The 15,633-nt window shown below is 48.4% G+C and overlaps 1 protein-coding gene across 1 annotated transcript in view; it reads right to left on the bottom strand.

Annotated features, from left to right (window-relative positions):
* TWSG1 (twisted gastrulation BMP signaling modulator 1) overlaps positions 1–14,144 on the bottom strand; it is a 30,537-nt gene extending 16,393 nt beyond the window's left edge. The window contains exon 1 of the mRNA XM_079108922.1: positions 13,963–14,144. Within this exon, the coding sequence (XP_078965048.1) occupies positions 13,963–14,085 (123 nt within the window). The 5' untranslated portion in view covers positions 14,086–14,144. The remainder of the gene's footprint in view (positions 1–13,962) is intronic.
* Positions 14,145–15,633: the final 1,489 nt, after the last annotated feature.

Raw genomic sequence — 15,633 nt, 5'->3', positions numbered from 1 at the left:
AGTAACTCCAGCCATTACTCTTTCCTGGAGAGTGTGAGCCCATGACTGAACTTGGACAATACTGGAGGCTCAGCCCTGCAGACACCTGGAGGTGCTGCTGCCCAAGTCCAGGAACAAAGGTGAGGCCACTGACCTGCAGGGCCGGATTCTTGTGGGGCTCCACCCAGCTAATGAACACAGCACCTGCTCCCTGAGGCTCCGAGGTTCCACGCTATGCGGTCGTGACACCAGCTCTTGGTCCCAAGCTGTTCCTACACTTTGGAACTGGGGTGACGGAATGAGCCGTGCTGTGTGACATGTTACGCTGCATGTTCTTAAGGCTGGGTGGTCACACCACTTGGTAATGTCACAATGGAAAAAACTGAACACTTATTCTAAATCAAAGACCGAAATACATACTTTAGGGCTGTTCTCTATTGACGAGCATTTAGAGAGACCTTGGCAAGTGGTTTAGAAAGCGGAAATGAAATGAAAATCTGGCAGGATGAAAGTTTTGGGAAAGACTCTAACCATTTAGAATGTATCTTACTAGATGTGTACTGGAGAAGAACCTAGCGTTTGACCAAGAATTTCATTTTCTGAATGATACAAGACAGAAATCTTATGTCACTATCCAACTGACTTTGGAGAAGAATCTCATTCCATATACAATTACATTCTGGTGAGATCTTAATCCTATGGCTGGGGAAATTGATCTAAGACTAGACTAAACTACGAGTTAATGTTTACTGTATGAACTTTCAAATTTCTAGGTCAGACAGGGAAGCTACTAATTTGAGGAAGGATCTTGTATATATTCTGATGCTGTTACAGGTAAATAGTGCATTCTCTAACTGTTGCCAGGATCGAGCGATGTGTTAGCCCTAGTATCAAAACAGAGAAACACTGGAAGCAAAGTGACCAGATGTCCAGGGTGGGATTTCACGTCCTAGCCCAGAGCAGCAGCACATGTCAGCAACTCTCAGCTGCTCAAGCCAGAAAGGGGTGGTACTGCTGGACTCTCCCTTGCAGATTCTGGCATCCAAATGAGATGATGATAGCAAATGCTCTGGGACCCGGCAGTCCCACGCCTGGGTGTCTACCTAAGGGAGACCAACATGTAGGTCCACAAAGACCTGAACAGGAAAGCAAGAACCAGCCTCGCCTGTGAGCACTAACGACGGGAGCAACCCCAGTTCATCAGCTGGTGAACAAATGAACAGATGCGGCACACTCAGACAACCGAGTGCATGCACCAACAAAACAGGAAGAAATCCCTGGCATGTGCCAGAACCTGAAGGGCCTGAAAGCATTCTATTAAATCAGAGGCTGGACAGAAACAAAGGCTCCACTCCGTACAACTTCATTTATATGAAATTCTGGAAAAAACAGAACAGTAGGGACAGACTGGTTGTGGTTGCCAGGCAGAGGCTGGGCAGAAGGAGGAGGGTGCCACCACAGAGGGGTGCAGGGCTGGGCACAGGGGTGCACACCTGCACTCCCAGCTACTGGGAGGCTGAGGCAGGAGGAGAACAGGTTTGAGGCCAGTCTCAGCAACTTAGTGAGACCCTGTCTCAAAACAGAAAATAAAGGCTGGGGATGTGGCTCACTGGCAGAGCACCCCTGGGTTCATTTCCAGCACTGCAAAGGAGGGGGCATGAAAACTTTTCACAGTGATGAGATATTGTCTATCTTGACTGGCAGTGTTTACACAAGTATGTTTGTCAAAAGTCACAGAACTACACACCTAGAGAGGGAATTGTACAGCAGGAGTTATCCCACAATAAACATGACCAGCAAGTGGGAGATCAGGGATACCTTGTTTCATTTTGAAAATCCAGTATGGTACTCTGTGTTTTCTCTATTAGGTTTTGTTTGTTTGTTTTAAATAAACCTGAATTGAAAAGCACAGAATTTATCTAAACTTTTCTGTTGCTACAACAGAAAGCAATGCAGAAAGCAGGGCTTTGAATTCTGAAAATAAATTTCTCTATTTGACTTTTAAGCTAAAACAGGGCTTTTCAGAACTAACACAAATACTATTTTTAAAACAAAGATCATAAAACAATCCAGGTAACACAGAGCAGCAAAGGTTGTATACACACTAGAATTCTTAAAGTCACCTAAACAGAATAAAGTCTGTGTTTGGAGAATAGGACTATGAATGATCACTACTCTGTTTTTTGAATTTTTGAGTAGCAGATTTTTATAATGACACATATTTAATTTACTTGTATATGACTTTTTAAGACAGCAAGATACCCAAGAACACAAACTGAGATCCTTGTGTACAGAATGAGGCAAACACTAGTGTGTGTGTATCTCGACCAAGTCAACAGGAGGCAGGCAGGCTGGTGAGCGTGCTGGTCACCCCTGCATGGTGTCCGATGGAAATATCCTTCCATAATCAGCCCTGCTCAAGAAAAGCAGCTGCCACCAGCTCCGACACATCTGCTTGCCGTTCTAAGACTGAGGAAGGCCTTCAACCTGGGGGCAGAAAGCCGACCAACCTCCTCAACACATTCTTCTTCAAACTCCTGCCTGTGAACTCAGCCCTGAAAATGAGGTGCATTAGGTGAGCCAGCACGGCAGCAATGCATTCTTCTGGCTAAACACAGCAGCACAAAAGTCCACAAGAGCAGGTGAGGCCCCAGCTGTGTCGACTGGCACCGTTTCTTGTACAAAACTAGTAACAGAAACTTAAGGTGAAAGAGAGGTGCCTGTGCATTTCTCTAAAATTGCCCAGGTGCAGGAGGAGGGCAGGTCCCGATGGCACTGGTCACAAGCAGACCGCTGCCCAAGCTGGGGATGGAAACCAGCCAGCTGACAGTCCTTTTCTATGTAAGTCTGAACATTTCCACGTGTGCCAGTGAATCCTCACCTTGGTGCTAACATACCAACCCAGCAGGTGAAGGTCGGTGAGAAGGCAGCTGCATGGACCCAAGGGGAAGCAGTGACCTACTACTCTTCCTCAGATTCAGGAGGCTGGACACTGCCTGGGCGGTTATCTGAACAGAACAGGGCACCGGGGCTGAGGTAGGTGTTCATGGGCAGGGCGACGCGAGTGGCAACAGCCAGGGCACCAGTCATGCACACGGGGGCGACGGCACGGTCTACCATGAGCCAAAAACACCAGCGGTACAGTAACAAGTCAGGAAGCCCCCAGGGAAGGACGGGACTCTGACCTGCATCAGGGAGAAAGGCGGAGAGGGATACGTAAGGGAAAGCCAATGTTTCAGTTCACTGTGATGCAGACGGCTGGAAATTCGCCTGGACTACCTGAATTTTTAACCTAAGAAAAATACACTTTTAAAACTAGAATCAGTAAAATGAAACAAAGTACTCTGAAATTCTAACATGCTTTGGAAAACTAAGTTCCAATAACTGCTTCTGGAATGAACAGGCGGGCTGTGCATTCAGCGCAGGGAAGCGCCAGCACACCTCCAGAGGACAGCCCGTGCTGAGGTGCCCAGTGGGGTCCTGACGGTCGGGCGCTCTCACGAACACAGCACGAATATCAGTCACAGGTACCTGAACTTAACCTGAGCTTCTGTTCTTCAAACAAAATGGCCCTGAGATTTGCACAGGAGTGGAGGCCTCTGGGGGGCTCTGGGAGCAGACTCCAGCTCCTCCCTCTGCTTCCTAACCACCACGCAGCGAGCGGGTTCCTCTGCCTGCGCTCCTGCCATGGGTTCTGGAACTCAGAACCATGAGGCAAGCTCGCCACTCTTCCTTTGGAGTGGATTCCCTCGGGTGTTCTGTCACAGTTATGGAACCAGCAGACCACAGAGAAGCACGATACCAATCAAACTCCGAAAGTTCTTCCTATAAAAGCAGCGAAATAGTAAAGATCTTGTTGAAAGAAAGCTCCTACATCGGTTACTTTTCCTGACACGGGTTAGCTAAACCACTCACTGCATAAGCAGGCAGTACACCAAGACAACAGTTTTTTATTTTCTTGATATTTAAAGTTTCCTGTCAGAAGCACAAACTAAATATTTACATAGGGACCACCCTTAGGCATAGCAACCAGGAGTGGCAAGGCGGACTAGCTGCCTGCAGCCGCCATGGTAAAGACATTTACAGAACCCTGAGCTTCCGGGGAAGCGCTCTGGTCATCTCCTGGATGCAGAAAGGTCCACATGGACACATGTTCTGACCTCTCCTCGCAGAACATCATTCCATCACTGCAGATGCTGGGAACCAAACCAGCAGAAGGAGGCCCGAGGTTCTCCAAGAGAGGAGCCACGCTTCCTTTAAGCTTCTGACGTGTTGCTTCTCTGTCTCAAGGTGCTTCGTCTCCCACCCTTACGTTTGCCACTTCTGCATAATCACAGCGAGCTTAAGGAGGAAGCTACTGTCATTTAAAACGTCTTCTGAACATGAAAGTGGACTAACAACACCCGGGTGGGTGGCAGCCCATAGCCAGGATGCAGCGACTGCTGACCTCTTTGGGGCCTCCGACCGCCCCGGGAACCTCGCGCAGGCAGTAGCCTCCTCCCAGACACTGCGCACATGCAACCTGAATGTGATCCCAGGAGTCCCCTGAAGCCACCAAGAGGTCCAAAGACACAGTTCACAACTTTGGCACGTGAAATAAAAATACCCAATCTGCTTTCTAACTGAAGAGGCCAAGGCTCAAAGAGGGTGCTATGGCTGGTTTCCACTAGCTGCCCCCACACTACAGCGAGAAGACAAGCCCAGGTGTCTGTGGACCACCGACCCACACTAAGCACGACAAGGAGAGCAGCCAATCTGCATGACACGCAGACCAAACCACCAGCCGCTTCTCCTGGGAAACAACTGGCCTCAGAGCAGGGACACGCTCCAGGATCAGGGCGTCCCCACCCCAGGTGAACCCTCCTGCCTGCGAAGCCCTGCGAACACACAGACCTCCCAGCCAGGTTCTCACTGCCTTGTTCTGACCCCAGGTGGGCAGCAGCAGAGTGCTGTGCTCTGGAGGAGAGCTGCTGCGAGAGGGGAGTTAAACATCCAGGTAACACAGGGGGCGGGCACACAGCTCCACCAGGAAACTTCCAGAGAGAGGTGAATTAAAAATCCAGGTAACACTGGGGGGCGGGCACACAGCTCCACCAGGAAACTTCCAGAGAGTGGTGAATTAAAAATCCAGGTAACACTGGGGGGCGGGCACACTGCTCCACCAGGAAACTTCCAGAGAGAGGTGAATTAAAAATCCAGGTAACCTGGGGTGGGAGGGGGGGCACAGCTCCACCAGGAAACTTCCAGGTAGAATCCCCAGCATGGCTAAGAAAATAATGCACCCAACACAAGTAAACAGTGTCACTGAGAAAAATTAACAGGCGATAAATACGAGCTCTTGAAATTTAAAATTTAAAATTTCAATAGCAAGGGTTCAAAGGTAAAGCCAAGGATATTTCTTGGAATGTAGAATAAAAAGGTGTAACTGAATAAAAAAGGTGTAATAGACTACTTATAAGCAAGGGACACTCCAAAAAGGAAACAAAGAAAACAATTCCTTGACAATACTATCAAAAAGAATAAAAGTTTATGAATAAATTTAACAAAAAATGCAATATTCTGCTAGGTGTGATGGCACACACCTGTAAACTCAGCAGCTCAGGAGGCCGAGGCAGGAGAATTGCGAGTTCAAAGCCAGCCTCAGCAAAGGCGAGGTGTAAGCAACTCAGCGAGACCCTGTCCCTAAATAAAATACAAATAGGGTTGGGGATGTGGCTCAGGGGTCAGGTGCCACTGGGTTCAATCCCTGGCACCTCCCCCCTACAAAGAAAGCAATATTCATAAACTGAAAACTAGAAAACATTGAAAGATATTTTAAAGATCTAAACAAAAAGAAAGACATGCATGTTTGTGACTTAGAAGCAGTGACACTGTGGAGATGTGCTCCCTCCTAAACTGATGTAGCAGTTGACACAGTCCGGAGAAACCTGGCTGGCAGCACCAACTTCACCCCACGGTCTGTGAAAGAAAGAAAAGATGAGCTGAACTTCCCTAAAGTGAACACCTGTGCTCTGCAGAAGCTCTCTCCAGAGAGCAGGAGGAAGTCTCTGCCGAGGCTCACCTGAGCGGACTGCTGTCCCAGACCGAAAGAAGGCTCAACCAACAGTAAGAAAACTGACAGCCCAGCTGAAAACGGGCCACAGGCCGTAGCGCATGCATCGCACAGATGTACTGATGGCTTCTGAGTGGCCTAGGAAGAGACAATGCACACTCGAACACCACCGGGGGCTGCAAACTTCACACACACACACACACACACACACGTGTGCGTATGTACTTGTATGTAACCCCCACGTACATATACTTGGGGGCAGCACGGGGACTGAACCCTGGGATCGTGTGCTGGGGAAGGGCTCTGTCGCTGAGCTATGCCCCCTGCCCAGGGAACCACAAGTCACAACTAAAGTGAAATCCCATTGCACGGCTGCTAAAATGGTGAGTTGAAAACACTGGATGCTGGGCTGGGAAGAGTGCAGAACAGCACATCCACCTCGGAAGATGGTTTCTTGCAAAACGGGATGCTCCTACCACACGAGGCAGCAACTGCACTCCTTAGTGTTTATCCAAACAAGGGGACCTACACCCAAAGACCGCTGAGGCCACGGCAGCTCTGTTCCAAACAAGCACACCCCGGGAGCCGTCCAGGCGTCCTCACCTGTGTGCAGCCACCAGTGGAACACTAACTGTCAGCTCAGTGGTAACAGACGTGAGCGATCAGCCACAAGGAGACGCAGGCGCCAATCTGAAAAGGCCACATCCTGCCTGAGTCCAACTCCACGGAATGCTGGAAAAGGCAGACTACAGACAACGAGGAGGACGGAGTGCTAGGAGCTGGGGGCCGGAGCACAGGGGAGTTGAGGGCAGTGCTGGTACTCTGGACGAGTAGAGGTGGACACCTGACGTCTGCATGCCTGTCAGAACAACAGGAAGGCACAGAGGCGAATCCCAGTGTAAACCACAGACTGCGGCTGACGACCGGGCATGTAGCCACCAGTCCGTCCCTGGCAACAGCGCACCAGGCCAGCCGTTCACAGGGCAAACTGGAGATGGAGCCCAAGGAAACTCTGTACTCTCTACTCGATTTCTCTGTGACCCAAAACTTTTCTAAAAAATAAATTCCATTATAATAAAATAAATCCCGGCTGGTTTTACTATAGAAATCGACAAGCTGATCCTATAATTCATGTGGAAATGCAACGGACTTAGAATAGTCAAACCAGTCTTGCAAAAAGGAACAAACCAGGAGGAGCTCACACTCCCGATCGCTACACATACTCCCGACATACTGCAGAGCACGGCACTGGTGTGAAGACAGAGCACCGGCCAGCGGGACAGCGCCGAAAGCGCATTGACACACCTCACATCTGCAGAGCAGAATCTCAACAAGGTGCAGGATGATTTACCCAGGAAAGATGGTCCTGGGACACTGGATGTGCACACACAAAAGAAGGGAGCTGGACGCCCCTCACGGCACACCCCAGGCCCTCTAAGTGCACCACAGCCCTCTGTGTACAAGCTACAGCTATAAAGTTCTGGAAGAAAATATGAGTAAATCTTTATGACCCTGGTTGAGGCACAGCTTCTTAGCTATAACACCAAACGCACAAGCAACAACAACCAATGATGCATTAGACTTCATCAAAATTAAGAACTATTAGCTGAATATGGTGGCCATGCCTGTTATCCCAGATTCTTGGGAGGCTGAGGCAGGAGGATGGCAAGTTTGAAGCCAGCCTAGGCAACTGTCTCAAAATAAAAATTTTAAAAGCACCAGGGAGGGCACTTACCTGGCAGGCATGTGACCCTCGCTCAACTCCCAGCACCACAGAAGGAAAAACAAACCAAACGAAACAAACACCCTGAACTAAAAACCCTGAACTAAAGACTTCTGTGCCACACATGACACCAAAAGGTGGAGAAAGACAAAGGAGGGAATCCGAATACCATGTACCTGGTAAGGCACGTGTACTCAGGATATAAAGAACTCCTACAACTCAACAAGAAAAAGACAACCCAATTCAAAATTAGCAGAGAATCTGAATAGCTCTTTCTCCAAAGAAGATGACCAATGGCCATCAGCCACAAAAAGACGCTCAACATCCCTGGCCAGGAGGGACGTGAAGATCATGACCACCTGGCAACACTGAGCCAGCTACTCAGAGGGACACGTGCTGGTGAGACCGAGAATCGGGTCCTCACCCGAAGCTGCCAGGACTGCAACAGAGCAGCCACTTCGAAAACACTCAGTTCCTCAAAATGTCACCAAGTGACCCTTGGTACATACCCAAGAGAAGAGAGGACAGTGCACTTAGGGTTGGGGATGTAGCTCAGCGGCAGAGTGCGTGGCTGGCAATCCCCAGGACCCAAGAAAAAGATATAGCCGTTCAAAAACACGTACATGAACATTCACAGCAACATTATCCCAAACCGAAAAAGAGAAAAACCCAAATATCCATCAGCTGGGAACAGACAAAGGGCGGTACACCTGACCAGTACCTGACCAGGATAAGCGAAGCTCTACAACTACAACAGGCTACATCGCGGCAGACACAACGATGCCCACAGGCAGCAGCCAGATGCAGTGACACTGTCTGACTCTGAAGACGTTGAACATCCCACAGAGGCACAGGTATGTGGGGTATGGCAGGAAATGATGGTGAAGTGCGTGGAATTTCCTTCCAGGTAACGAGAATATTCTGAAATCAGACCGTGGTGATGGCCGCACAACTGAACACAGCACACACCAGGAGACTGCATTCGTAAGCAGGTGAACTGCACAGTATGAATCGAATCTTAGTAGAACAGTCTTTAGAGATCTCACACAGAGGAGCCATCCTAAACATACACTAGTCAGCAGTGCAGAAAAAGGACATGGCACGCACACGCTTGACAGTCTTCCGCTCAACCGAGCCCCCCAGAAGACTCACAGCACCAGCACAATGAAGAGACCTCCTGGACCCAGCCAGTTGTCAAGGGTAAGGAGGTGCCCTGAAGGCTCCCAGGAGAACTGACCACTAAGTTGTGGACAGAGAGCAGGAGACAAACTGGACTGACGTCTCACCAGCAACGTGGGATGCCAGCAGGCAGGGGACACTCAGGCAGACTCACCAGGTGCGAGCTGAGAAGAAACTCTGCTCTCAAGATGGCAAGACCCAGCCAGTGGACATCCCACACAGCCCAACTTAGCAAGCCACAGGGCACCTTACCACAGATGAGGGGAAACCTTTGAAAAAGGATAAGATATGAAACCCAAGACACCGTGGGACCAACCAGGAGAACAATACTGGAAGTCAGACCTGCAACGGAGTCCAGAAACATCAAGACTGAAACTCCACTTGGAAGGAAGATGGGTCAGGAGTTTACCACACCCGAGTTATCAGCGGCTGACGTGCCAGACAGAGGAGACGGCTCGTTCCAGGAAGGGAGGGTGAGCAGCAGCCCGGCAGCTCGCTCCTGGGACCTTCAGAACGTGGCACACTGGCTGCCGTGTGAACATGCCCGTAAAAAGCTTGGAAGACAGGAGTACAGCCAAGAAACCCGAGCACAAGGTCAGGGACCCCCACTGGAGCACCCAAGTGCCAGTGCGTCACAGCAACCATGCAGGGCAGGCCTGGCTGCCAGCGCTGATTCGCGGGGAAGCCGAGGCACGAATGACCTACTTGCCCAAGATTGGAAGGCTAGCCAGTGCCCTTGAATGCAGAGCTCCTGCTCTCGACCATCACGCCAGGCTGCTCTCCAGGGCAGAGAGCTGGCAACCACCACAAGAGAAGTAAAGTGCAGGACAACCCAGAGCCCTGGGTTCACCAGCCGGCAGGAGAACACGCTGAGGGTGGCATTCACAGACGCGAGTAGATTTCTTGGCTTTCTTTGACATTGTGTGGCAACAATCCCCTGAGACTGTAGTCCTAATACACCCTCCTTTCTCTACACTTCCTGGAGAAATGGGGTTCTTTTTCTCAAGGAGAGGGAACTGGGATTGACCCCAGGGGTGCTCTACTGCTGAGCCACACACCCCCAGTTCTTATTTTTTATTGAGACAGGGTCTTGCTGAATTGCCCAGGCTGGCCTTGACCTTGCCATCCTCCACCTCAGCCTCCTTGGTAGGTGGGATTACAGGTGTGTGCCACTGTGCCTGGCTGCACTGTTCTTCTTAAAACTTAATTATGCTACGTCTTGCTGCTAAAGAAAAATAGAATTTTAAAAGGGAAGAATAGGGCTATTAATCTCCTCTTACATAAGAAATCAGAATGGAACAGAAAGGCTTAATTAAATACATTATAGAAATTGAAAAGGAAACCAGGAGATATACTTGAAACAGGAAACCACACAGGGCAGGGACTGGGGAACTGCAAGTGAGATATATTCTCATCTGTCACAGCAGAAAAGCAGCATTAGACACAACACCTAGAACTGAACTACCAAGAAATGGTAGTGAAAGCTTAGTATTTCACCATGTGGCTAAGCATCACAAACAGGAGTGAAAACAGAAGAACTGAAACATTAAAAGTGGATCTCCCTGAGTGAGGAGGAGGAGTAGAGAGGGGCATCAGGGATTCTTCACTGTGTATTCTCCTGAAATGTGACAATTTACTACTGTGACTGAAAAAAGAATATCTGACATATAATGGCTGGTTTCCGTCTTTAGAGTTGCATGGAACCAGGAGGAAACATCCCCAGCCCACTCCTTTCGCAGGTGAGAGGTGATGGGCTGTATATTCGCAGGTGGTCACAGGATCATGTCCCGTCCTCATGCTCGCCTGACAAGGTGACACTGTATCTCCTCCACCAAAAGGTGCAGGCCCATGTCCCCTCCACTCACACCCGGCTGGGCCTCCGCTTACAGTGGTGGTGACCGTAGCCTGAGAGCGCAGTGTCCCAGTGTTGAAGGCAACACCACTCCCCAGCTGTCTCCCTGCAGACGGGACCCTGGGAGCCCAGGGCCAGGCTGTGAGGCATCAGCTGTCTGGAGCCGGCGCAGTGGAGAGCGAGTCCAGGGTGGGGAGGACGCCTAGCTCAGGTTAGGTTTTATCAACAGTCAGATTTTGGAGGTCCAGTGTAGCAAGCAGCCATCAATCGCACATAGGTATTTTAATGAAATCGATGGAATTTAAAACTTGGTGTTCCAGTCACACTAGTGACACTTCACACACCACAAGTGCCCAGCTCCCACTGACTCCACAGGGCCCTCACAGAGGCCAGCTCTCCCACCTGCCCTGCTCAGAACACAAATGCCTGGTCCTTGGGGTGGTGCGTCACACGGCCACAGTAAAAGAACGCACATGAGGGAACCGGAGGTCCAAACATGAGGACATCTGCCAGCGCCCAGAGTCCACCACGGCAGCCAGGCGGTGCCACGGAAGCACGTGTCTCATCAGTGTTCAGCGAGTGTGAGTGGGCAGACCCTGGCCCTCACGATCTTCAGCCTTAAGCACCCAAGGCTGCATCTGCTACTCCAAAAAAAGGGTTGACGCTTCCTGGCCTGAAAAATAGTAGCGGCCTCAGAATATCAGCTTGTAAATCAGACAAAACCCCAATCCTAGCTTCTTTCACTAGGTGGAGTTATGTTTACCAGTCCAGTTTTTATACTTGCATAAAATTCTTTATTTTTGAGGTATTCTGCAAGTCTTAAATTTTTTTTTTTTTTGGAGGTGGGTACTGGGGATTGAACTCAGGGGCACTTGACCACTGAGCCACATCCCCAGCCCTATTTTGTATGTTTAGAGACAGGGTCTCACTGAGTCACTTAGGGCCTCGCTTTTGCTGAGGCTGGCTTTGAACTCAAGATCCTCCTGCCACAGCCTCCAAAGCCACTGGAATTACAGGCATGTGCCACCACAACTTTCAAGTCTTAAAATTTTTAAAGCTACAAAAGTTAAAAAAAAAAAAAACTTGTAGAGTATTTATCAACATTAACCCAAAGTTTTCTCTTTTAAATGTTCCTTGCAAAGAAAAGTATCTTAAAGTACTATTTTTAATTACGGGAACTAATGGAAGTGATAGTCTTGGAGACTCAAAAACGAAAACAATGTGAAGTTTAAGTGAGTTTCCCCCAAACCATGAATGCAGCACTTGTTCCAAGACTTACTTTCAATAACGAATGAGGAAGCTATCATGAACAACACAACCTGAAGGCGGTGCACAGCTGCAGGTGCACTGCCAACGCCTCAGCTGTGTGCGGGTCCAACCGCCAGGTGTCACAGCGCTCCGGCCTGCTGGACGTGCAGTGGAATCACACAAGACGAAGGAAGGGCAGCCGAAAGCTGTGACTGTGCTGACAGCTGATGGGCTGCCTCCTCACACTGTCCTCCGTCCACACTTGAAAATGTCCACAGGAAAAAGCTAAAAACCAGCCAAGGAGCAAATTTCTTGAGTTATATATTCTGATTTGAAATGCAAAGAAGGGCTGTCAGAGTGTGAGGTGGGGCCGACCAGAATTCCACTTATGACTGAGAAGTCTGAAAACACCAGAAAGCAGCACACAGTGCCTCTGATCTGTGAATGTCACACCAGTGCACACGCAGTACTCTCAAGCGGGACCACGCAAGGGTTGGCTGAACCATACTTCACAAGGAATGCCAATACAGGCAGAGCGTCCCTGACCTGAACTACTCCACAATCTGAGACTTCTTGAGTACCAGCAGGATGCACGAGTGAGATTCACCTGACCTCAGGTGACGGGTCAGCCAAAATGCAGGTGCTCTAAAAAAGCGTATAAAATTACCTTCAGACTCTGCATATAAATAAGGTTCATATGAAACAAATGCATTCCATGCTTAGGTTTGGGTCCCATCCCCAAGATACCATGAGGTATATGCAAATATTTCAAAATCTGAAGAAGTCCGAAATCTGAACCAGAGACTGGCCTCAAGCATTTCAGGTAAGGGATACTCAATCTATGTGTATGGTTCCTGAATTTCTTTTACCACAACCACTAACTAGAGGGGAGACTAATAAAGACATAGCCAAAATGAAGAGACTGCTGCTGGTCTAAAGGGAGAGAAAATGGGAGAAGAGCCACGAGACAGGGTGTTCACCCCCAGGGATCATTAGTGATGGAAAGCCCAAACATTCAGGGGAAGGCCATGCATGGACTTGGAGTCGAGTCAGACCAGGTCCCTCAGGTACTTTATCCCTCTATGAACCCAACCAAGTTATCTAACCCCTTTTCTCCTCAGAGAGAGAGAGAGAGAGAGAGAGAGAGAGAGAGAGAGAACGCAGTAGCTAGGTTAGTAGGCATGGCTTGATGACCAGAAGAGCAGTCTCTAATCTCAGTTGACCCTTGCCTGTAACCTCATGAGATACCCTGAGCCAGAACCACCCAGCTGAACTGCTCCCAGGCTCCAGTCTCAGAAACTTCAAGAGAGAATTTACTCCATTAGGCTACTATGTGTTGGAGTAATTCATCACACAGCAATAGGAAATAATACATTATGCTTAGGGAATAATGTTTCAATTAGTCCACCTGCTAAATTTTTTTCTAAACATAGTCCTTAAGACTCTTTGCAATATGAGCTAGATTACATAAGTGAATCCAGAAATTCAGCTGAAAAAAATGCTCAACACCTTCTAACAGCAAGTTTACAAAGCAGGATATTAGATTCAGTGTTGCACTTACCTACTTTTTGTAGTACTTGGGATTGAACCCAGTTCTACCACTGACCTACATCCCAATCCCTTTTGTTTATTTGTTTTATTTTGAGACAGGGTCTCACTAAGATGCCCAGGCTGGTCTAGAACTTGCAATCCTCCTATCTCGGCCTGCAGAGTAGCTGGGATCACAGGTGTGCACACTGCACAGGGTAGAACTGAACTTCGTAAATACAACCTTGCTTGTGTGCAAGACAACGATGGTGTAAACATCCAGAGTGCACAAGGTTGGGCACCTCAGGCCTATGCCACAGCATATGCACACTTGCTGTCCGTATCTAGTATTTTCTGCTTTACAACCTGCTTAAACGTTAACAGATGTGCTCTTGGTCCTACCTGAATGAGGCATTTGCTCACGTCACTAGCACACAGGGCTTTGTTGCAGCTCAGTGACACCGGGAGCCACATCAGGAGTGTCAGGAAGGCTAGCATAAGCACAGTGACGGAGTGTGACTTCATGATTCTTCAGTGGAGATGAAGGCAGATCGGTACTCCCGGGCAGCTGCACAGGCAGAGAGGCACGTTAATTCAGAGGTAAGTGGTGGGGTAAAAAAGAAGTACCAAAACAAAAACCAAAGTGAACCCAAACTGGTTGGTTGTGTCAAAACACTTTGATCGTTTCAAAATCATCCCAATGAAAGATTAAACGTTCAAAAATTAAACTATATCTTCACAATGTCTTGATAGCCATCTTCAAAGACCTATCATATGGAATCTACCCAGAAATGGTGACCTTGAAAGTTAAGTGACCACGTCTAAATCCTTAGTAACTAGAAAGTATACTAAGCAAGCAACTAGTTTCAGTACTATGCTCCTACTATTCAACTTTAATTTTAGGTCCATTATTCAACTTCAAACTCACATAAAAACTACGAATGTTATAATTTTTAAAACATTAAACAAGATTTTTTTTTTTTTTTTTTTTGGTGTGTGGGACTAGAGAATGAATCCAAGGCCTCTTGCACACCAGGCAAGAGCTCTACCACTGAGCTACATCCCCAGCCCCAATTTTTAAAATCAAAACAAATTTGTAGGTGGAAATTATTCTAATGATTATTTATGACCATTTACCTTATCTCTTTTTTTGTATTTGCTTGACCTTTTTTTAAATTAGAGCTTTACAATTATACGTAGTAGTTGGGTTTCATTTTCTCTCTCTTTTTTAAATACATTTTTTAGTTGTAGGAAGACACAATAACTTTATTTTTATTTCTATGTGGTGCTGAGGGTCGAATTCAGGGCCTCAGTGAGCTAGGCCAGCACTCTACCACTGAGCCACAACCCCAGGCCATCATTTTATCTAAGAGAGCACAAGAGCTCAAAGAAAGGAGCAGATTCAGAGTCATTCCCTAAATAATTGAACCAATAACAAAGGGGACAGTAAATATCAACTGCATTAAGAATACAAGGTAATCCCAGCAGCTAGGGAGGCTGAGACAGAATGATCCCAAGTTCAAAGCCAGCCTCAGCCATTTGGTAAGCTCCTGCTTTAAAATGAAATATAAAAAAGGCTGGGGATGTGGCTCAGTAGTTAAGAGCCCCTGGGTTCAATCCCGGTACCAAAAATAAAAGAAGAACTTCGGGTAAATTATTAGAATGTGAAGATATTCTTTTAATCTTGTTAGAACCACGGGTTCCTAAAAGTTATTAAGAAGATACTACAGTAAAAAAGGAAAAGGTAAAAAAGCACAAAAGCTTGAGAGAGATAAGTGCTTGAGATTAAAACGTCTCCAAACTGTAACCGATCAAACAGCTCCTGGCGTACGAGGGGTAAAAGGCGGGTCCCTGGGGCTCTGTGACCACATTTTTGGAACCACGCAGTGCGGCTGGGGACCGCTGCAAGACCACCCGAGCGAGCGCGCTGCGCAGGCACGACTCGGCCCTGGAGCAGAGAGCGAGCCGCCAGCCCCGGGGCCCTCGGGCCCTCGGGCGCTCCGGGGCCCGCGGAGCCCGGTTCAGTCCGCGCAGCGCCCCGGCCACTTCTGCAGGCCTAGGAGGCCCAGCCGC

The sequence above is a fragment of the Sciurus vulgaris genome, assembly GCF_902686455.1.
Source record: "Sciurus vulgaris genome assembly, chromosome: 13".
NCBI classification, from domain to species: domain Eukaryota; kingdom Metazoa; phylum Chordata; class Mammalia; order Rodentia; family Sciuridae; genus Sciurus; species Sciurus vulgaris.
Note: the sequence above shows the minus strand (reverse complement) of the source record. Positions and strands in the feature narration are given on the sequence as shown.